The sequence below is a fragment of the Panicum virgatum genome, chromosome 2N (genome assembly GCF_016808335.1).
Source record: "Panicum virgatum strain AP13 chromosome 2N, P.virgatum_v5, whole genome shotgun sequence".
In the NCBI taxonomy this organism is placed as follows: domain Eukaryota; kingdom Viridiplantae; phylum Streptophyta; class Magnoliopsida; order Poales; family Poaceae; genus Panicum; species Panicum virgatum.
In genome coordinates, this window is record NC_053146.1 from 67,575,591 (window position 1) to 67,596,241 (window position 20,651).

The window sequence follows — 20,651 nt, forward strand, 5'->3', positions numbered from 1 at the left end:
CTGACGAGGAGGACCCCATTTCGCCTCCGGGTTGGACGACCTTGGCCAGACAAGGGTTTTTTGATCGATTTGTGTCGGCAATCTGGACGCCCAAGCAAGTGTGTGGGGCCACATGGTTGCCAAAGGCGCACACGCACGCCTTGTTTAAGCGACCTCATGCTATTTTCCATTAAATAACTTTGAGATTCACATATGTAGTAGAAATAGGTTTGAGTATTTTTTTTTTGAATCGTAGGTTGAGTATATTTGATGACTGTTCGCAGTTTATTTCACCTAAGCACCTCTAAATCTTTGCATGCCATTATATTATTCCAGCAACTAGTATCAGCTAAGCTAGCAGCTATGGCTGTGTTGACAGCCAGCCGTCATCAATGAATTTTCTGTCCACAAATCTTTTCACCGCCTCGTGAGTCAAATGTTTCTCCCAACCCTCTCTCTTCTACTCATATCCGATCCTGGCCCGGTGCATCCAACTTCTGCAAACGTGAAACGTGACATGTGACCAGAAAACGAAATTTTAAATTCCATCTTAATTAAACACACAAATTTCCTCTTAAGCAAATACTTACTAGCATAGATCTCTGCTTGTCTTGTGCATGGCAATATGTTGGCAACTGCTTACACGCCATTGCCGGCATTCCAGGACTTCCACCCCAGCGGCACGACGACGTTGTCCATGCACGTCCCGTAGAAGACGAACGGTGGCGCATCCGTTCCAGGAGCGGCCGAGGTAGATGCAGCCCGTGCCCGTCACGGCGCGGCCCTTGAACACTAGCCCGCCGGGGCTCCCGGCGTCGAGCCGCGCGCGTGCGCGGTCAGCCACCCGGGCTGCGGCCCCGGCGGCATGGCCGACACGAGCGCGCAGTCCACGTAGATGGACTGGCCGTAGCCGAAGACGAAGTCGATGCCACCACGGACGAGGCAGCGGCGGAAGTAGTGCCACCCCCGGAAGTCGCAGAGCGTGTCCTGGAGCCGTGGAACTCGCAGCCGTAGAACGCGCTCTTGTCGCCGCCACCGCCGCCTGGTTCTCCTTGCTCATGATCATGCATGGGGGTGCACGGAGGGCCCTCCGTGCGCCCGGAACGCACCCAATTTATTTTCCTGCATGACTATTCCACCAAAAAATGCTAAAAGACACCCCCCCCCCCCCCCCAACACAATTTTTTTTTGTTCTTCAATTGAATTTTGGTGAAGTTCAGATGCACCATGTTTTGGAATTGAATTTTGGTGTCTTTGCAGAAACCACGAAGTAAATCAGTGACAGCGTGACTAGTAACTATGGTGGAATCTGTCTTGGCTTCGGTTTGTTCGTTGGACAACTTTGCTCGTTCACACGCCATGCAGAACTTATGGCAATGCAATGGCTTTGCTAATGAATGTCGAGGGCTTGACCATATATAAATTAAAAATAAAGAATAGAGGAAGCGTGTCATAAATATAATCATCATTATATTCGAATGGAAGATCCCTTCGACTTAAAGCCCAATCACTCATGGGCAGCTGCTTACTTTCAAATCAAATGACTCAAGTAACCCAAAGACAAGCAAAATGATTGGGAGTGTATCGTCTGGGCAACATTCTGCACAAGAGTGTTGAGCCATACGCGTGGAATCAAAACAAGATGCCCAATAGTCTACAAGTTCAAAAACATTTGAATTTTGGCTATGCTTTGCTGTCAAACTACACACTACGTTATCTTAGAAAAGAGCTGCATAGAAATAGGGTTACATGAACGAAATACAGACTTCAACAAGATGAAGTGTTGGGCTAACAAAAAAAAATCTATGGATTCACTCTTCACAGGATTGGCCTAGCTCCGTTTCTGCATTTGCTGAACACTGCTACAACTACATATGTACAGTGGGGGTGGGTCCCATTCTTATTTCAGGATATTTCACGTTAAACAAACCAGCGAATGGAGGCATCGACGAATGCTTCACAATTCGCCAATGAAAGGGAATGCCTTGAAAAAATACAAGCAGAAAAATGAATCAGATAAAAAACACAACGAAAACAGGGTGCCACGGAAGAAATTACCTTTAAATATGGTTTTTAAAAAAAGTAAATGCGTACCGTTAAATATTGTCAAAAATTACCCATCCTCGTCCTCGATAACCAAGCAAGCACTGCCAGCTATGATCAGAGTTGAGTCGGCATTCTACAATAATGAAAAAAATGAAAAACTTCATCAGTGGGAAATCCTCTTATTCCACACTTTACAAGTACCTTATCCCAAAATAATCATGTAACTTTGTAAACGTAACATGTAAGAACAGTAGTTCAAATACCAGTCATCAATTATATCTATCATGATCGTGCCTTCCATGCCGCCTCCAACCTGATTTCACAATGGGGACTAACATTCAGCTTGAAGTGCACCGAGAACAAAAAACAGTGACTCACAACATAATGTGAATATGTACATGCAAAAGTGCAAAACAATGACACCATATGGGCAGAGGGAAATATGAAAGAGCATACCTCCATTGGAAACATGTGGCTCCATTGTCTGCCTGGAATCGGTAGGGTACTTGGATCTCCTATGAGGCATAGACCACCCAGAACATGGACCTTGTGGAGGCTCCAGTGGTCGTCCACAATGAAATTGGTTGGGTGGCGCTTCAAAGTGATCTGGAAATGGAGGACCTGAATGATTGTAAATGTTAGTGCAGTCAGTGATAATACTGCAAACTGGACATCGCTAGAAAAAACTAGACATCGTATGGAAAAAAAATGCCAACCGGATGATCATTCAAAAAATAGTGTCAACTGGATATTGATGACAACAGAACTGGCGAAGTATAAAAGTTCAATTCATGAAAAAGCACTCAACTAATATTGTATTCCAGCAAAACCAATCAAAACAGTTGGATGCAAAACTTCAATGATGGATAGGGAAAAAAGGAAAATACCTGGTGGAAAGAATGGAGGAAACCTTCCACCATCCATAACTTCATGGTGCATTTGCCCCCTATCATGAAAGTGGTGCCATCTATCATCGAAGCGATGCATCCCATCATCAAAGTAATGCCCTCCACCATCAAAGCGATGACCCCTATCATCAAAGTGATGCCCTCTATCATCAAAATGAGGTCCCCTATTGTATCCATGGTGTCCTCTGTCATGTCCACCATACTGACAACTCTCAGGATAGGGAGGACCATAATTCCATGGTTGTGTTCTCTGTTCTGGTTCAGGTGGATATGAGAACTGATTCGAACCTTGTGGATGGTATGCGCTATTAGGTAGTGGTGCTGATGGGGGTTGGTGATAATTATTTCCATGATGCGGTACTGAGGGCCCACATAAGCTGCCATGGGGTCCAGAAGGATGGAATGCTGCAATAGGCTGTGGTGGCGGAGGCGGTTGCAGTGGCGGTGGCGGTGGTGGTTGAAATATCTGATTAGTATGCCCTGCATATCCAGAATTGTAGTGTACTGGAGGCTGTGGTGGTTGAAATATCTGATTAGTATGCCCTGCATATCCAGAATTGTAGTGTACTGGAGGCTGTGAAGAAGCTACACATGCATCCATGTTTCCTCGGCTGTTTGCAACAGAATAAGGGTGTTGGCCTTCAACATTCTGCAAAGAACATCAATGAATAATTAAAGTCACTGAAAAATTAAATTCCAGAGCAGTCTTTCTGCACAAACAAAAGAGCAGTTACATACATAGTTGGCTCCTGGATGCTGCTGCTCAACACAATCAGCTGCCGCAAGCAATGCTCCTTGCACCTGTGAACCTTGAGAGACAGGACAGGGTGGGCGCGGTTGAGGTGGCGGTGATGATGGCAATGGGGGAGGAGATGGGGCTTTGTCATCAGGTAGGGGTGGAATGGAACTGAGCTGTTGAGAAGTTCTTGTACAGCTTGAGTTACTATTTAGACCTTCTTGGCATCTGGAGCTGGCTTCAGCTCCAGTTGACGGGGCTGCATCCTCCATCTCAAGTTCACCATCCACTTCTTCCAAGATGAGTTGATGCTTTGTCACATGAAAATGGCACACCTCTTGCTCACTAGCACCAGTAACTTCGTGTTCAGGAGTAAGACCACCAAAGCTCCTCTCCTCAGAGGACCTTCCATCCTCATCTTCAAGTAGTTTCGTGCAAATTAGATTTTGAAGATGAAAACCAGCATTGCTGTGAAGAATGGAGCATGATGAACAGATAGTATTTAGTACAAAAAGATGATACAGCAGTTCAACATGCATAAACACAGTGTGTTATATATAATAAAAAAATAAGAGCACGCCTGATATACAAAAGTAATGTTTGAAATTGATGTTTTCATATTGTTGTTCGGTGTCCTAGGTACCATCACTAGACAGTAGCCAGATAGAGAAGTTTAATTGAAAGGTACATTACATTTAGTCAGTGCCATCATCAGTCATGACTATAATTTGTCCTTGAAACTTTTTGAACTACTCGATATTTTCTTGACACATCTGAACTGGTTCCAAACATATATAACAAGCACTCAAAATCCGTAGCAGACGATTTCAATAATGCCAATCTGGGATTGAAGAGAAACATAAACAATTTGTCCACAGGCACTAACTGGTGGTACCAGCCCATACATACTAGCCAAGTATCATGGTAGTCTACTACCTTAATGAAATGATGCGCAGTTCTCCTGTGTTCGAAAAAGAAAAAGTATCATGGTAGTCTTGCATGTGAAACTTACAGATTTTTCTATAAACCAGCCAGCATTAATTAGGTGCATTATATCCAGGCTTCTCATGCAGAAATTCCTTGGGTCTGCTGGTGCAAGTATATACTAACCTCATGGAACCTAGGGTGAAGCTAAGGTAATGATATGCTACCAGCACCAAGCTCATGTAATGTACTCATGATTTTTTTCCTTTTAATAGTATGTATAAAGATTAACAAAACCAATCCAAAAACAATGAAAGACTACATAAAATATTTTGTAATAGGAATAAGCGGAATAAACCTTAGAAATGTCCTTATTGAAAATGTAGAGGCCTACCTTCCATACTCATCAACAAGAAATGCCTCATTATCCCGCAAAGGGTCATTCAGAGCTCTCTCTGTACCTGAAGGACGGTGAGAGCTTCCAAATGATGCCTCATTAAGAGCTTCAAGCTCTTTAATATGGTGGCGAATGATGTATTCTGAAAGGGTTTTTCTCTCAAGCCAGAGCCTCAAAACCTAATCATCAAGAAACAGAAGCTTGTGAAATAAATGTGAAAGAGTGTTAAATACATATGCTTCAATCAGTTAACGGAATCACTTGCCTTAAGACATTGCCTTCGATTCTCCCAAGCAGAATTTCCAGGTGGTGCAGAAGCATATATAATTCGTGGTAACACTGCCTGGATAAGAGAAGGATAGGCATCGCCAGGTCCACCTACAAGGTTCATGGCAGTAGCTTAGTAGCTTCAAATATGCCCATTCCAAACTACGCAACAAATATAAGATTATGCATGTACCTTTCTGATTGCGACAGTACCGGATTATTGAATCGACAAGGAAGAACAAATCGACTCTTTTATATAAATTAGTTTCCTTTTCCAGGTGTTCAATAATGATATCCATTACCTAGATTTTTGAACAAAAGAGAACAGAATCAACTCACATCTACATCACACAGCTTGAAACCGATTGACTGGTATAAAGGCTTTTTTATAATAACATTTGAAGGGTGAAGGCAGCAAAAGCTGTTACTATGCTCGATCAAAAATCCTTTAAACAGTGGAGAGATTATGCCATAGTAGGAAACACAGCGAGCCCACTACTAGTTTGTGAATAGCATGCTGTACAATATTGAAGAATGTACAAAGGCCATGAGATGATATGTGGGACACTGGCGAACACATTCTTATGGCGGACAAAATCAGCCATTCAAATGAAAACTGATCTGTATATGGGAAAGTAGCCATGAGTTAATATCATCACAATTGGGGGGAAGTGATGAGAAGCTACTAAATATACAAATACAAGCAAGTAAATGGTAGTAATAAAAGCATGTGGAGTTATACAAAAATAGAACCAAGATAAACCACAAATCCACAATGAAACAACAGGCCTCTAAAATTAAGGCGAAGAGCTCGCAAGGCCTAACCTCACCAGCAATGCCATGCTTGGCACAGTCCAGCGCAAGACGTGTTGCACGAGATATACTTTCCTTTGTTCGTGTTAGTGTACCAACAAAAGCTTCAAACGCCCTCCGTGCTGAATTGGCTTCATGATGACCTGCTAATTTGTTCAAGCCCTTTGGTTGAAGATTATCAAAAGGAATCATACCAATATCTTCTTCAGTATGAACCCTATCTGATGCAGACCTTATTGTATGATTTGAAGGTGAACACTGGTCACTTGATCCTTCCTTCAGTGAAGGTATATTCAGCAAAGGTTCAGAAACAAATTTTGAATCTAGAGAACTGTGCGTGAATGAATTTGACTGAGAAAATCCACAGGCATGTCCATCAGCAACTAGTTCTTTTGTAGGCATTGAATCTGGAGATATGCTCTTATCTTTTAGGTTTAATCCATGGTCAGGGTCTCCTGGTGCAATTGATGAACTATGCCTACAAGATAAAAGATTGAAACTATTATTAACCCTAACCACATGGTTAAGAACACTTGAGAAGAGCTGAGTTAGTAAGTTACATATTCTTAGCGGCACTAGAGAGTAGACAGAAAAGAATTGAACAAATAAGGATGCAATCTGTAGTTGCTAGGAAATATAAGCAGTTGTATTCTAGCTATAGATATAAGTATATAACTCAAGTATTTCCATCTTATACTTCTAGACCATTGATAGACTTGACGGTTGGAAGATAATAGCTGAACTTACATTAAAAATGCAAGTCAAATGCATTCAAATCCATCTTTGTTATACTGTGCTTGCTTTGCTTAAACAAGAGCTTAATAATTAATATCACCACCTTGTAGCTAATAAAAGTATAAAACTATCCAAGGTTGGCCCCACCTACAGTTACCTTCTAACTCCACCACTGCCTATTCTTTTATCCTATTTGTACACTGTTGTGCAAAACATAGAGGCAAGTAAATGCTGAAATGTAAATGTGGGGACAAACACATGGCTCCTAAGATTTGCAGTAAGTTACATAATGCAAAAATGTACACTGTCCAGGGCTCCAGGTAAACAAATATGGCCATATAATAACAAACAAATTGAAAGTTTCCCTTTTGGACGAAATAGAAGACTTACGCTTCAACTGTCCTGTTGCTTGTGTCAGAATGAATACACGAAACTTTAGAAACCAAACAAGTGGCCCTTGTGTCACAAATACTAACTGTTGATTCAGCTAAAACAGTGTCATCATGCAGCACAGGATCACAAGTGCCATTAGTATATGAGACAACACCATTTGCTTGGCTAATTGGCTCAGCAGATACATCGATAGTTATGCTGAAAGCATTTTTAGAGCCTTCAACTGATTCCCTAGGCTCATTTCCACTTAGTTTGTGTGAAGGTGGTTGATCAAACTCAGATACAACACCTGGCTCTTCCAATTTCATGGAACAGGGTGGAGTTTTTTCACACTTATCGCTATCAATCCCAGTATGAACAACTAAATTAGGTGCATTTTCACTGTCCATGCAGGCTTCTTCAGAAACTCTGTCTTTTTGTATATTGTCACTGAGATCATCATTTCTCAAATCCAAAGAAACAGGAGAGAGGGCATCCTTGTTCAACATGACAACTTGTGTGATATGCTTTTGGCCAGTTGGGGCATCTGAAGAATGTGCACTCAAAGACACCTTCGGGCTTTTAGCCATTGCAGATTTTGGACTTTTAACAAGTGCATCTGCAGAGTTGTTAAGAGGGGACCTTTCTGTTGAAGCAGTGCAGCCTTTCAGACTAACTTCATTTGACTTTGTAGCTTCAGGCAGATTACTAAAAGTTTCAGATGTATTAGCAGACATAGCTTCTAAGGCACGATGAAGGCGTTTTGATGGAGGTAAAGCAGCTTCTACATCCAATGTAAAAACCTTTGGTTGGAATTCATTATTATTATTACAAGAATTCACAACTTCTCCTGATGGCAGAGAGAGGTTTATGTTGGGTGACGCATCTACACTAGGAGGTAAGTCATCGGCTGATTGATCCTTTCCAGATATTGCAGACATTGTATGCTTATAGCATGGATCTTCATGTTTAGCTGGCTCTGTTTTGTCAGAAGAGTGGTCAGGTTCATCCGCTGTGGCATCCTCCAGTGTAGGTCTTTCCATTCGTACTCTTGCCCTTTTGACCAACGGTAAGTGCTCATCTCCATCTGATTTGATAATTTCGCTCCTTGAATTTGGAGAACATACAGTATCTCCTTTTGACTTAGGCTGCAATTCCCTGTCCATATTTGATACCTCACTACTGACAGGATAATTAACACTAGTGTTTGGCCTTCTTTTTCTTCTAAAAGTTCGGGTTGTGTTAATGGGAAGATCAACCATTCCATTCAGTTTGTCTTCTTTGTCCCTGACTCCATTTTGGGATACCTCATTACTACAAGTACATCGTACATTATCTTTTGCAGTACTCGGTTTATCATCATTACTAGCACCAGAGGGTGCAAGTTGACTGCTGGTTTCTTGACTTGAATGTGACAAGACAGCTTCCTTTGTCGCAGAAGGGGAACCCAAGCTAGGTTTGTCATCGTCAATGCTCTTATGCCAAGCAGAAGGGGAACCCAAGCTAGGTTTGTCATCGTCAATGCTCTTATGCCAAGCAGAATCTTCCTGCTTGTCACCAGGAATCAAATCAACAGAAAGCTGATTGGTACCATCCATAGGGCCATCAGAGTCCTGACTTGTTATTGATTCAGCACCTAATGAACTTCCTGATCTCCATGCTAATGCAAAATTACCATTTGTGCAGGAATCTTGTTGCTGTGGATCTTCGTCACTCTTCTTTGAACATGAACTGGCATGCAAAGGAGAATGTCTACTCTCATGAAGGAGAGGTGACTTTTCAGTAGGGTCAACATGTGCAGAATTTACAACACAGTGCTCAACCACCATTGTATTGATATTAGATCGAGAAGTGTTGTGATCCATGGAAGAGGTGGGGCAATCCTCCATCTTGTTGTCATTGGCCAGATCAGAACCATCCTCAAGACCTCCAGTATGCAAACTGCTACTGTTATTGACATGACTTTCGACATCCATCCTCAAATTATTTTCAATCAAGACACTCTTATTATTTTCATTATTAGTCTCTTTCTTTAAAGAATCATAAATCTCAACTATTTCCTTAACTGCTCGGACAAAATCTGCCCCTTTCCCATGTCGCTTAACAAGTAGAGATTTTTTCTTCTCTTCAGTGAGTGCCTCAAGGTCAGTATAGTTACAAAAGGCACTACAATATAATAAAAGAACTGATGTCAGAAAAAAAATGAATTTCCAGGGTTGGGATTCAGTGAATTGAGAAGTAAATATCCAAATCCCATAGTTGCCGTGAGGAGCAACAGGTGCGAATTTACCTGTCTTTAGGCTAACTCACTTCAATGTCATAAATTGATGGGAAACTAGTATCGAACTAAACATTAAGTAAGAAAAGAGATCACTACATGAAGTTTTCATAATATTAATTAATTAATACAAGATTCCTAAGGGCATACGCACAACCTCAAAGAGGAACTAAGAATGCTGCTAGATTCTCGAAAGCTGAACCTAGCTCATTGCATGGTGAGGCGTTAATCTAAGAAATGATGGAACTGGAGCAAGTACATGATCCAGAGAGAATGAACTAAGGTAATAAAAAAATTGTGCTAAGGTTGTGGACAGCACTACATAGCCAGGACAAACAAGCTTTTCAACCCAGCTTTTTACGATAGTGATATACAATATCCAAAACAAGCTTTTTATGAGGTAAGGATATGTAAATCCAACTGGCAACTACAAAGACCTTGAGTGACCACAAGGTGAAAACCACTTAAATCCTCATTATGCCTAGGAATACCTGACAGATACTTCAATAAATCATGGAATTATGCAGGAAAAACATGGTCAACTTGCAAACTAAAGAAGCAAACATAGGGATGCTACTTGTGTTCATCAGCATGAGGGAATATGTGAAAATATATTGGAACATGCACAACAGTACATCCAGTTTCATGCAATGACAGGATCGACAGTTAAATTATTTTTGTATAATACATCTTAAGAAAAGAGGTATCTCATCCAAGCAAACAATGTTTATAAGACATCGAAAAGGAAGATCTGAAATTCAATGTGATACTCACACTTGTTTAGTTCCATAAAAGTAGACCAGCAACCTCTTTTTGGATGCAGGAGGAGGAAGGTTCCATTTCTGTGGTTCACTTATCTGTAACAGTATGGGTAGTCATGAACTGAGATACTCGATGAAGATATTCTCCAATTTCAACTCAATAACAATGCACATAATCAAGAGTAGACAAAACCAAGACTAGGAATGCATAAATAAATAAATAAAGGGCGTACCCAGTGCCGTAGGCTTCCCGCACTGTGCGGGGTCTGGGGAAGGTAGGAATGCATAAATAGAAGCGGAAAATATAAAAGTAAGCTTTTCCTGGGAAATCCCAACTTAGCGGCAAGGACTTATGAAGTTAGCCTCATTAACACGCCATAAAAACAAGAAAAGAAATGGTTTGCTGAAATAGCACCAATAAACTTCTGGAAGAATAGAGACATTGTTAAAAGAAATTTTTAGAGAGCAAAGGCAAAGAAATACATTGTAGTTGATGGGAAGTAACTGTATCACTTATGACCCATGAAATCTCATGGCCAAATCTAGGACTATAGGTTAACATCAAAGTCAGTGATGGTTGAGAAGGATATACTTTCTACATAAACACTTAATCACTATATATAACTGCATGAAATGACGGGTAGCTCTCCTGTGTTTTTGAGAGAAAAAATTAATATATATGACTATGGGCACCTCAAAAATCCAGATCCTAGAAAGCATGAAAAAATTAGAAAATCCACGAACATGTAACTACAGGAAAATGAGAAGCAAGCTATTGGCAAAAGAAAATATATAGAGAAATTCCTATACATAACAGAAGCCCCAATTTTAATTGGGGGACACTCTGCATAAAATTCTAGACAGATGTGTCTAATATTAGAGGGATATATCATCTATGTCTCATTTCATTATTGATGGGGCTTATTTCCTCATCACATATGGACTCATCTCCAAAATAAAGGTAAATGAAGCAGCATTAAGTCAAGACTATATCCTAACTCACTTGTTAATGTTCAGAATACTAATCGATTGGCAAATTAACTATATATCATCTTGTCCAGCTCTGAAAACGACCTTACAGTACCACCTATACCACACCTATGCCTTGAGATCTATAAATGTTGGCATGGACTAAATATTTTGATGAACTGCTACATCAAATGAACAAAGAAACATACATGTGTTACTTCACTGGGGAGTTATCATCAAATTTCTAAACCCCATCATGAGAAAGCAAATAAGAATTTTATCAAACCAATTCATGGTGCCCACCAACCTTAATGAGCCAAAGTTACCAAGGGGCCAAACCAAGTGAGAGTAGTCCAAACAAATCAAGTGAGAGTAGTGCAAGGTTGCCCCCATCTTCAACCGGAGAGAGTATAAGGATTGACACAATGAAAATTCATCTTCAAAACTATGGCAGTTCCATAAATGAAAACATCAATGGTTGCTTCCAAATCTTCACAGTTCAAGTACATATATAATTGTTAGAGGACCAAACTGTCAAGAGATACAGATCGGATGCAAGCATTATAAATAAGAATGCCAACTATCGAAGAGCCATTTGAAACTTCATAGTTTCATATGAACAAGATATCTGCATAAGCTTATTGCATATATGCCATCTGCTGTAACTGTAATGGTTACGATGTGAGAAGAGTCTTCTAAAAAGATCATAGTAAATGGAACCAAACAGGTAATCACCATGTTCCACCAAAGTACGCAGCCTAAATCATCCAGAAACCATTGAAGCCCATATGTTGGTACTAATAAGCACAAAAATAATATCTCCGCATTCACCTAAAGGACCAAGAATTACCTAAAATATAGTACAGAATCCTTAAGGTTGCGAGCATCCTGCGTGAGGAACCAACATTTACTCCAACAAACATCATTGGTTTACTAAATCTTCATTAATACCAAAGTTAAACAAGCTCATATATACCACTCAATTTAATTCCACGACCCGTTTGCCAGAAATGCAATCAATATTCATTAGCCCAACACATTGCAGAGAGAAATCATAGCCAGGGCATGGAAGTAGCAGAAACTTACTAATTGTTCAGAAGTTCTATTCATTAGCGAGTTACTCACCACAAATCTCATATGCCGAGAAAACCCTAAACATGCCAATCCTCACTAACAGTAACACACCACCAAAACGACAAAAACTAGCACAGATTAATAAAAGGCTGCCAAATCACAATGAGCAGCGCATAGAAACCTTAACTTTTAATACGAATAAAAGTAGTACAGTAAAAAAATTACTTCTATCAAACAATGAACCCTAGGCAAGCTCTCCAACTACAGTTAGAATCCCCAAACTACATGGTGATGCCTAAACTAGTGCGAGGGGTGCCGGATCAGAGAGAACAAGCGGCCAGTGCAACTCACCACGGCCGGCCATGCCGGGAAGCCCTTCATCTTAGCGAGCACAAGGTCGCCCACCTTCCACTGCGCCGCCGCGGCAGCTGCAGCGGCGGCGGCGGCCGCCGCCGCGCCGCGCTTCTTACGGGCCGGCGGCATCGCTGACCCTCCCGCCCACCCTCCAACGGCGGTCAGAGGGCGCCTCCGTTGCGTCTAGTGCCAGGGGCGGCAGCGCCGCCGGATGCTGGGGCGGAAGCGAGTCCAGACTTCGTGGCGGCGGCGGTGAGAGAGGGAGGAGGCATGTGGCGCCGGAGTGGGGATGCGGAGTCCGGTCAGCCTTCCAGAATTCTCCCTCCCGATTTGATTTTACTGGCTCTCATTTCCAATTTTTCGTCCATTTTTGGGCGAGAAAGAGACCAAAAGCATAGGATTCATTTTTGTGTTTTTTGGATTCTTGCCATTATAATTTTTCGAGTTTGGAAGAATGTCATTACTATTCACGTTATTGAAAATTTACCATTACAATTTTACATACCTCACACTCATGCCCTGATCTACGCTTGCGGCGTACCTGGGCCCACTGTCAGGCCGCGTATTTCCATATAGGACCGTATTGCCCCTCCTTTCCATGGGTAAAGGGGACGCCATGCTCGGGCCAGCCCAGATTCATCTCCCCTCCCGTTCTTCCTCTCGTTCCCCATTCTCGAGCAAACCAAACCCTAACCCCGGCGATTGGCGGCGGCGGCGTGATTGCCGGCGGCGATTGGAGGCTTCCCCGACAAGGAGTGGCGGCCACGAAGACGAACCCTAACCTTGCGTCGACCGGAAGTGATGGAGGCACCTTGATGGTGGAAGGCGCAGGCTTCGCACCGCCTTGCGCGTCCACTTCTGCTGCGGCTATGGGGGACAGCGGTAGTAGGTACCCAATCTTCATCCTTGGTGTCCTTGTTGACCAAACAATTGTCGATTTAGGCGTTGGATTTGCTTTTATGCACGTATACACTTTTGATTTGGGGATGAAATTGACTTTTGGTAGAGATGTGATGTTTGCGCTAGAGCTTAAATTGGAAAGTTTCTTTTGTAAAGACGCGAGTGGTAGGAAAACATACACAAAAGGCCGAGTTCTGAAGTGGAATGTGGAGTATGGGTCACTGACATTAGATTTGCTGTTGAAACATCTGTCAACCGAATTGAATCTGTGCACTGACCAGACTCCCACTATTTGGTTTTATGACAAAAGATTGAACGAGGATACCAGACTAGTTGATGAGATACAAATGATTGATTTGTTTGAAATGTATAAGGAGGAGATGACATGCCAGGTTGAAGTAGGTGTATTTGATAGATCTACCTGTCTGGACCATGAGTTTGATGAACTGGAGCCTATTTGTGTCATTCCTCCTGCATCAGTTGATGCACCAGTTGATGCACCTGATGATGCAGCAGATTTAGACAATCATGATGCTAACATTCCTAACGAACCCACTAGAGGTCCCAGTCAGCCTAAAGCCGGTCCAAGTGTTGCTCAGGAAAATCTAGAGGCAGAGTGTGATAGAGAACCAGATATTTTTGATAATGCAGAGAAATATGTGGTAATTGATGATGAGGCCTTGTATGCTGAAAATCCACAAGCACCAGAGTTTGCATAGCCACAGCCATTTGACAATGCTAACTCTAATGCCACTGCTGATCCTGATGTTGATTTTGTCCATGTTGAGGCAGAGGTGGATGATGCTTATGAAGGTGGAGTTGAGGCAATGCCAGACAGATCACAATGGCCACAAGTTGATCTTGGCTTCAAGGTGTACCCACCTTTGCTTGGAAGAGCACCAGGAAGGCCAAAGGTTTAAAGGCAAAGAGAAAGCCTAGAGAAAAGGGCCACAAAAAAGTGAAATGTAGACGGTGTGGAGGTTTTGTACATTTCTCCAAGACATGCAAACTTGGCATGGTTGGAGAGGATGGTGAAACTGCTCCGACAAATAAAAGGTAGTCATTGCTATCAATTATTTAAGACCAAACTATATGCATTTATTGTTATTTACCAAAACAAATTTGTACAGGACAGAGGACACACTTGCAGCAGGACCATCAAATGTGAAGAAGAAGGCATCAAAGAAGAAGAAAACCCCTAAGAAGAAGAAAACACCTGCGAAGAAGAAACAGAAAAGAGATGCTGCTGCTTCTCCAGCAAAGGTAGTCAGAAGCTTGTTGGACCTACTTTCTGGTGATGGACACTGAACCTGATGGTGTATGTCAATCCAATGTGGCAATGTATTTTGCAACTGTGAATTGGAGATGTGGGTGTCTATCATGGCCTGTAATGCTTGAAAACTAGAACAAGTTTGTAATACTTTTGTGTGTGCTGTTTGTAAACTTGAACAAGTTATTTTCAAGCTTTTGTGTGTTAGTGTCTATCATGGCTTGTCCTGCTTGTAAACGTGAACAAGCTTTTGTGTGTTTGTGTGTGCTGCTTGTAAACGTGAACAAGCTATTTGAATTTAATTCGGTGTCCGAACAACTTGACCGGACAAATCGGTCAAGTATTGACCGGACAAATCGGTCATCAATTTTTAGTGTAGCTTTAACCACAAAGCTGCAAAACGGAAACTTGGATGCTGCAAAATGGAAACTTGGATGTTTAGGCTTCGCAAAGGTACCATTTACTCTCATGGAAAAGGGCAGCAGGGTGTTTAAATTTGGATGCAAAAACAGTTAAACAGTTAAATCCCGGAATGGGTCTCGGTTTTGGGTTCGTGCTGTTGGAGATAGCCGGAGGGGCTGGATTTTGCGTCCGCGCTGCTGGAGATCGGATTTTTTGTGTGCGCGATGCAAACACTGTGCGCGATGCAAACTCCCGAATGCCTCTCTTATTTTGCGTTGTGTTATTGGAGTCAGTCTCATACAACTTCAAAGACAGAAACCCAAACACACATGGCTAGCTAATTCACTACTTCCAGACTACCAGATTTTGCTCACAATACAACCCAAAGCTACACCTACACAAACTGCTGCTATCACAATAGATTCCGACTTCAACCTCTGTACTTGCACCTTCAGATCCCACAACCCATCCACGGCACTGTCAATTTTCAGCTTCAATGCATCTACCTCTTGCTTCATCTCCAAAATGCAGTCATCAGAACTGCCTCCATGGTCTCCACAGCTGGGTGGGATCACCTTCTTCCAGTGTGGAAGCTCCCCTGGGTTGCGCAAGTAAGCAGCATATTGCGCCTCGGACATGATGATGCCACATGTAGTTGGGTCGTCCTGCATTTCATATGGGATTGAACCCTAGCCGCATGAACACAAACAAGAACCCCAAATTGCACACAAATTGGATGCAAAACGCCTTACTTTGATGTTGTTAGGACACTTCACGAAGCTTTGGCCATAAGATTTGGGTTGCTTGCTCATGATCCGAACCAACCCGATGCGGCAAAAAGGGCAATCCACCAGTTGGGGCAGCGGCGGACTATGAGCCGGGCTCTGCGCTGAGCTCGACCCAGAGCATGGCGCCCGCTAGATCTTCTTCCCACTCATCGTCGCCAAGCCAGGGGCCAACTATTGAAGGGCGGCGGCGGCAAGGGCTACCAGGCGTCGACAGCAATGGCGTGCGAGAGAAGAGGAAGCGAAGAAGGAAGGAGGGGAGGAAGCGAAGAAGGAAGGAGGGGACGACTCGGGGCTGTGGCGTGCGGGATAACAGAGAAAGAGGAGGGGCAATACCGTCCTATACGGAAATACGCGGCTTGACAGTGGGCCCAGGTACGCTGCAAGTGTAGATCAGGGCATGGGTGTGAGGTATGTAAAATTGTAATGGCAAATTTCCAATAACGTGAATATTAATGGCATTCTTCCAAACTCGAAAAATTATAATGGCAAGAATCCAAAAAAACCCTTGATTTTTTGGCGAGAAAGAGAGCAATAGCCACGTAGACACTTATAATTTTATTTTATTTTTCCTCGATGGCCTATAGGATTGTGATTATGGTTCAAAACTACGCACTACTCTAACTATTTCTTTATCTTGCTGCGAAGGACGGACCTTTTAAAAAATAAAGATTTTAAATCGCAAGCTGCTAAGTATAGCGGTTCTAGGGAATCATACAGAAAACTTTTGATCGTGATCCTTGTTGGGGAATCCTAGTAGTCAATTTGTGCAGGCCCTAAACAAAGGGACAACGAATTACTCAGTGGACAAGCCGGCACGGTGCGCCTTCCATGTTACAAAGGTGGAAATGACAGGTGAAAGCTAAAGTGGGATACAAAGCTCTGAAAACACCGGTACATAATTTTGTTCCTGTGATCAACCTCATCAATGCTTCAAAACAAACAGCAAACTAAGGAACATTGAAGCGTTCTTGTCCTACGGAACATCACATTCTCGAGTCGCCATGCTCTTTACACTGCTTAGTGCTTCATTAGTTGATTACTGAGGAACCTTGGGGAAAAAATGGAGCGCAATGCTTCGATACTCTCAATTACTGAAGATAAAAACCAAGGTGAGGCATGGGCTGCTGAAGGTAAATGCATGCTCTTCGTTCTTTCTGTCCTTCAGGAAATCACATGGAGGAGCATTCCCAGGGATTCACAAACTGCACAAGCTCTTTGTATAAAGGACTCAAACTTTATCAGCGGCATCCAGCGACGTGCCCTCAGAACTTCTGACTGCAGCCAGCTTCTCAGCTAATCTTTGCTCCAGTGCTCGTTGACCCCTCTCTCTGCAATGAGATAAACAATATTTAGCCAGAACTGGTAACAGAGTTGTGTCATATTAAACCACCAATTAGTGCTACAAGCTAGAGCAGCAATAGAACTGAAACTACAAACATGACAAGTCAGCAGGAACAAATGATGACTCCACTCTAGCTCCCAAACTTGACAACTGCAACTATGTAGTATGTAGTGTGCAGAATCGATGAGGTAGAATCCAGTATCATGACATGAAACCAGATGTGAGTGATATTAACATACTCCAGAAATGCTAGTTAGTGAAAAAAAATCAGGGGAATGGAAGAATATGATGGTGTTGTTTGTACCGAAGGATTGTATATGGACAAAATCGTAAGAGCAGGATCAACTTACACACTGATAAAAACTAAAGAGAGAGAGTGGTAAAAAGTATGCACTGATAAAATTGAAGAGAGAGCCACAAAAGCTAACCTCCTCCTGTTTGCCTCAATGGAATCTGAACCAGGCAATGGCGAGGTATCTAAAGTTTGTCCCCTGGCGTCAGCTCTTTCGGATCTTCCACAAAGGAGCCTATGGAATATAGATGCTATTGGGTCCAGAATTGGCCTGCATGTTTCAGTAAATTTGTCAGAAGATACTTCAGTGAAATGCAAAATAGCTTACATCTTGTATAGAGGGAAATGTACTACCTTAGAAATTCAGGGAAGAAACTTGAGAAAGAGAACTCCTCACTTGGGTCTCCTTTCAGGCCTGTCTCAAGTCTCTTTTGGAAGTAGCGCAGGTAAATCCAACTCATATAAATGCCAAACAGCAAAACTGGTAGATAAGACATCAAATCCTTTACGAAGAAGCTTACAACAATTGAGATGAGTGCAACAAGAGATGGAATCCACTGATACCCAGAAAAAAAAATGTTAGCCAACAATAATGATAGCATGAAAATTAGCTATTTAACTTGAGGATTGAAGAAACAGACCTTTGCCTTGATCTTTAGCGCAAAAAGATTAAGCTCTTGATCTGGTAAAAGCTGTTTAATACCCACCAACAATCCTGAAAGAACTCCATAGAATCCAGAAAGAGGAGTATAGCTGAAAAATCAGACAGTAAGAACACCAAAGTAGGACTCAATATGAAACGTCAAACACCATGCTCATAAGCTTCTAGAGAAACAGTACTTACAGGTAGATTTCTTGCTGAGTTATATAGTACAGCACAATAGCAGTTATGAAGACACATGCAGAAGTTGAAAAGTTCACAATAAATATGAACTTTGATAATTCTTTTGAACCCCATAAAGGCTCTAACAACTTCCCAAATAAAAGAAGACCAATGGTGCTGACAATCACCTGGAAGAGTATTGCTCTTGTGAGTTTGAGGGAGCTATGATATGTTCTTGACAAAAACAGTATAGTTGTCAAAAAGTCTATAATATTTGAAAATTGTGACCAGTAGCTGAATCCACAAATGTCATGATATATTTAGCACACAAACAGCAAACGGCAGAAGAAACACACCAAAGCAAAACAGTTATAAAACAGAACATCAGTATTTCCATCCCCTAAGATGGCATTCAAGTTTACAATGCACATCTAGAAGAATTCTCAGTAACAACTAACAAGAACCATGCTATATGCCCACAATTGTAGTTTGAACTCAACTGATTTAATGATACAAGGTTACATCCAAACAAGCAAAAACCGGAAATCTGTACTGTAGTCTAACCCCTGCCTGAATTGCAGTCAGGTCATCAAGAGTTTAGGGCTAGCTGCTTCTGGTGATAGCTGAAAACGTTCTTAGCCCATCTATGTGTTTTGGATGTACACCCCTTTCACTTGAAAGTGAAATATGGCCATGGAAACAATGATATTTCAGGTAATGTAGCCCCATTAGTCATCTTTAGATAAAAAGACAAGGACATAGCGTAAGGATGGTTATGAGGTAAATAGATTCAGAATTTGGTTCTCTAGCCCCTGAATAAATGGTAGGATGAAAAAAATTACCCCCGGAATTGTTTGCTCCACATAGCCAGCAGTTATCAGGTTCCAGGCAAAAGGGATCGTCCTGCAGACAAAAACCAGATAGTTCTGAAAATGGAACTGCTGAAAATCAACGTTCACATTTGGTTTTGTGATTCTTTCTTTAGAAAATATCTGGTATTTGGCTTCATACGTTAAAACATTTTTCTATGTGCACCAGATGCAGTGCTGAATAAAATCTAGTGGTGAGACCGACCAACATGTATTTTTTTTTATCTAAGACACTGACTAATTATATCATTGCAATAACTCAGCATTTTAATCCAGCATTCCAAATGGACGTGCTGGTTACCAATATTAGTATATGTCCTCAACAGTCAGTTTCTGCAAAAGATTTTACCTCAGAGTTACTATGAAACAAGACATCCAGTGGAAACTCAATATGGTGGTAGCCACGAAACAGCTCTAGGGCGAACCCGGAACCAAGCAACTACTTAAAGATTTTTGTGGGTTCTGAGCTTCTACCTTGCGGGAATAAGCGCGAGATATGTTACAGCCGATGGGAACAGTTGGACTACAAGGTGTACAAGAAGCAATATGACGGCGAGGCCCTTGCACAGCTTCGTGTATCCTCTGAAGAAGCTCCCACCCTGCATTTGTGAAACACGCCGCATCTAATCAGTGGCAAACGCAGAGACATCCCGTGATTTTTTTTTACCATACAATTCCGTCGCTATACATCACGTAGCAAACAAATCTATTGAACTGTAGAGGAGAGAACGCCAACACACTTCGAAATTTGAATCGGATTGATCTTATACATGACAGAATATTATCAGATCAGACGGCAAAGGAGGCGCCCGGCTCGAAGCGCCCGAAACAGACGGGCATGTCACCGGATCTAGAGAGAGAGAAGAGAGATGGCATGGGAGAGGGAGGGAGGTTGAGGTACCCCAGCCGGAAGCGAGGGCGCGGGAGGGGAGCTGCCGCTCATCATGGTGGCGGCCGTTGCCCGACGAGATCCGGAACGCCGCTCCTGCACCCGCTGCTGCGATTTGCCGCCCCGGCGACTCGGGAGACTAGCTGACTGATGGATTTCTCGCTCGGGATCGCAGTGGAAGACTCTACAGTCGAGAATTGGCGGCGCCGGAGTGCCGAGCAAGCAAAGCAGGTGGTTGGGTTGGGGCCTTGGGGGTTCGGAGACGTTCAGAATTCAGAATTTCAGATCGATGCTTCCCAATGTGAACTGCAGAGCCTGTCGGCCGGGCCAAATGCATGGATTGGATTCCCATTCCCCCTCTGCGAGCTTAATTGCATATGGTTAATGCCTCATTGGTTTTGCGCTTGAATCAGAAGGGTAACAAAAAAAAGTACCCAGAAGCTAATTTTTACTAGTAGACTAG

At 42.4% G+C, this 20,651-nt stretch overlaps 2 protein-coding genes and 1 pseudogene across 7 annotated transcripts; all 3 read right to left on the reverse strand.

The window, feature by feature from the left end:
* Positions 1 to 340: 340 nt before the first annotated feature.
* On the reverse strand, positions 341 to 1,049 carry LOC120662956 (annotated as a pseudogene).
* Positions 1,050 to 1,432: 383 nt separating this feature from the next.
* On the reverse strand, positions 1,433 to 13,011 carry LOC120662037 (protein HUA2-LIKE 3-like). Of its 5 annotated transcripts, XM_039941098.1 has the most exons (14): positions 12,611 to 12,955; positions 10,230 to 10,312; positions 8,676 to 9,343; positions 7,196 to 8,624; positions 6,083 to 6,548; positions 5,451 to 5,559; positions 5,256 to 5,368; positions 4,988 to 5,169; positions 3,672 to 4,137; positions 2,913 to 3,582; positions 2,482 to 2,646; positions 2,289 to 2,338; positions 2,074 to 2,158; positions 1,433 to 1,963 (listed from the first exon to the last, which is right to left on the reverse strand). In XM_039941098.1, the coding sequence occupies exons 1-12, from the start codon at positions 12,740 to 12,742 to the stop codon at positions 2,295 to 2,297; spliced, it is 4,527 nt and encodes a 1,508-aa protein (XP_039797032.1). In that variant the 5' UTR covers positions 12,743 to 12,955; the 3' UTR covers positions 1,433 to 1,963; positions 2,074 to 2,158; positions 2,289 to 2,294. The 5 variants fall into 5 exon arrangements, with proteins under 5 accessions (XP_039797032.1, XP_039797030.1, XP_039797033.1 ...); XM_039941096.1 differs by having other exon boundaries at positions 7,196 to 9,343; positions 12,611 to 13,011; XM_039941099.1 differs by having other exon boundaries at positions 7,196 to 9,343; positions 10,450 to 12,955.
* A 3,723-nt stretch (positions 13,012 to 16,734) lies between these two features.
* LOC120662039 (rhomboid-like protein 19) lies at positions 16,735 to 20,565 on the reverse strand. Of its 2 annotated transcripts, XM_039941102.1 has the most exons (8): positions 20,201 to 20,565; positions 19,774 to 19,898; positions 19,273 to 19,333; positions 18,452 to 18,618; positions 18,249 to 18,360; positions 17,962 to 18,164; positions 17,744 to 17,878; positions 16,735 to 17,301 (listed from the first exon to the last, which is right to left on the reverse strand). In XM_039941102.1, the coding sequence occupies exons 1-8, from the start codon at positions 20,243 to 20,245 to the stop codon at positions 17,202 to 17,204; spliced, it is 948 nt and encodes a 315-aa protein (XP_039797036.1). In that variant the 5' UTR covers positions 20,246 to 20,565; the 3' UTR covers positions 16,735 to 17,201. The 2 variants fall into 2 exon arrangements, with proteins under 2 accessions (XP_039797036.1, XP_039797037.1); XM_039941103.1 differs by lacking the exons at positions 19,774 to 19,898; positions 20,201 to 20,565 and adding an exon at positions 19,649 to 19,736 and having other exon boundaries at positions 16,750 to 17,301.
* Between the last annotated feature and the right edge of the window lie 86 nt (positions 20,566 to 20,651).

Coding starts and splice junctions, on each gene's coding strand:
- LOC120662037 (XM_039941096.1), bottom strand. CDS start 12,742: ATGCCGCCGGCCCGTAAGAAGCGCGGCGCGGCGGCGGCCGCCGCCGCC. Junction 3,583..3,671: donor AGCATCCAGGAGCCAACTAT/GTATGTAACTGC, acceptor TGTTCTTTGCAG/AATGTTGAAGGCCAACACCC. Junction 2,339..2,481: donor GCCACATGTTTCCAATGGAG/GTATGCTCTTTC, acceptor TTGTGAAATCAG/GTTGGAGGCGGCATGGAAGG.
- LOC120662039 (XM_039941102.1), bottom strand. CDS start 20,245: ATGATGAGCGGCAGCTCCCCTCCCGCGCCCTCGCTTCCGGCTGGG. Junction 18,361..18,451: donor ACTCAGCAAGAAATCTACCT/GTAAGTACTGTT, acceptor CTGATTTTTCAG/CTATACTCCTCTTTCTGGAT. Junction 18,165..18,248: donor CGCTAAAGATCAAGGCAAAG/GTCTGTTTCTTC, acceptor TCTGGGTATCAG/TGGATTCCATCTCTTGTTGC.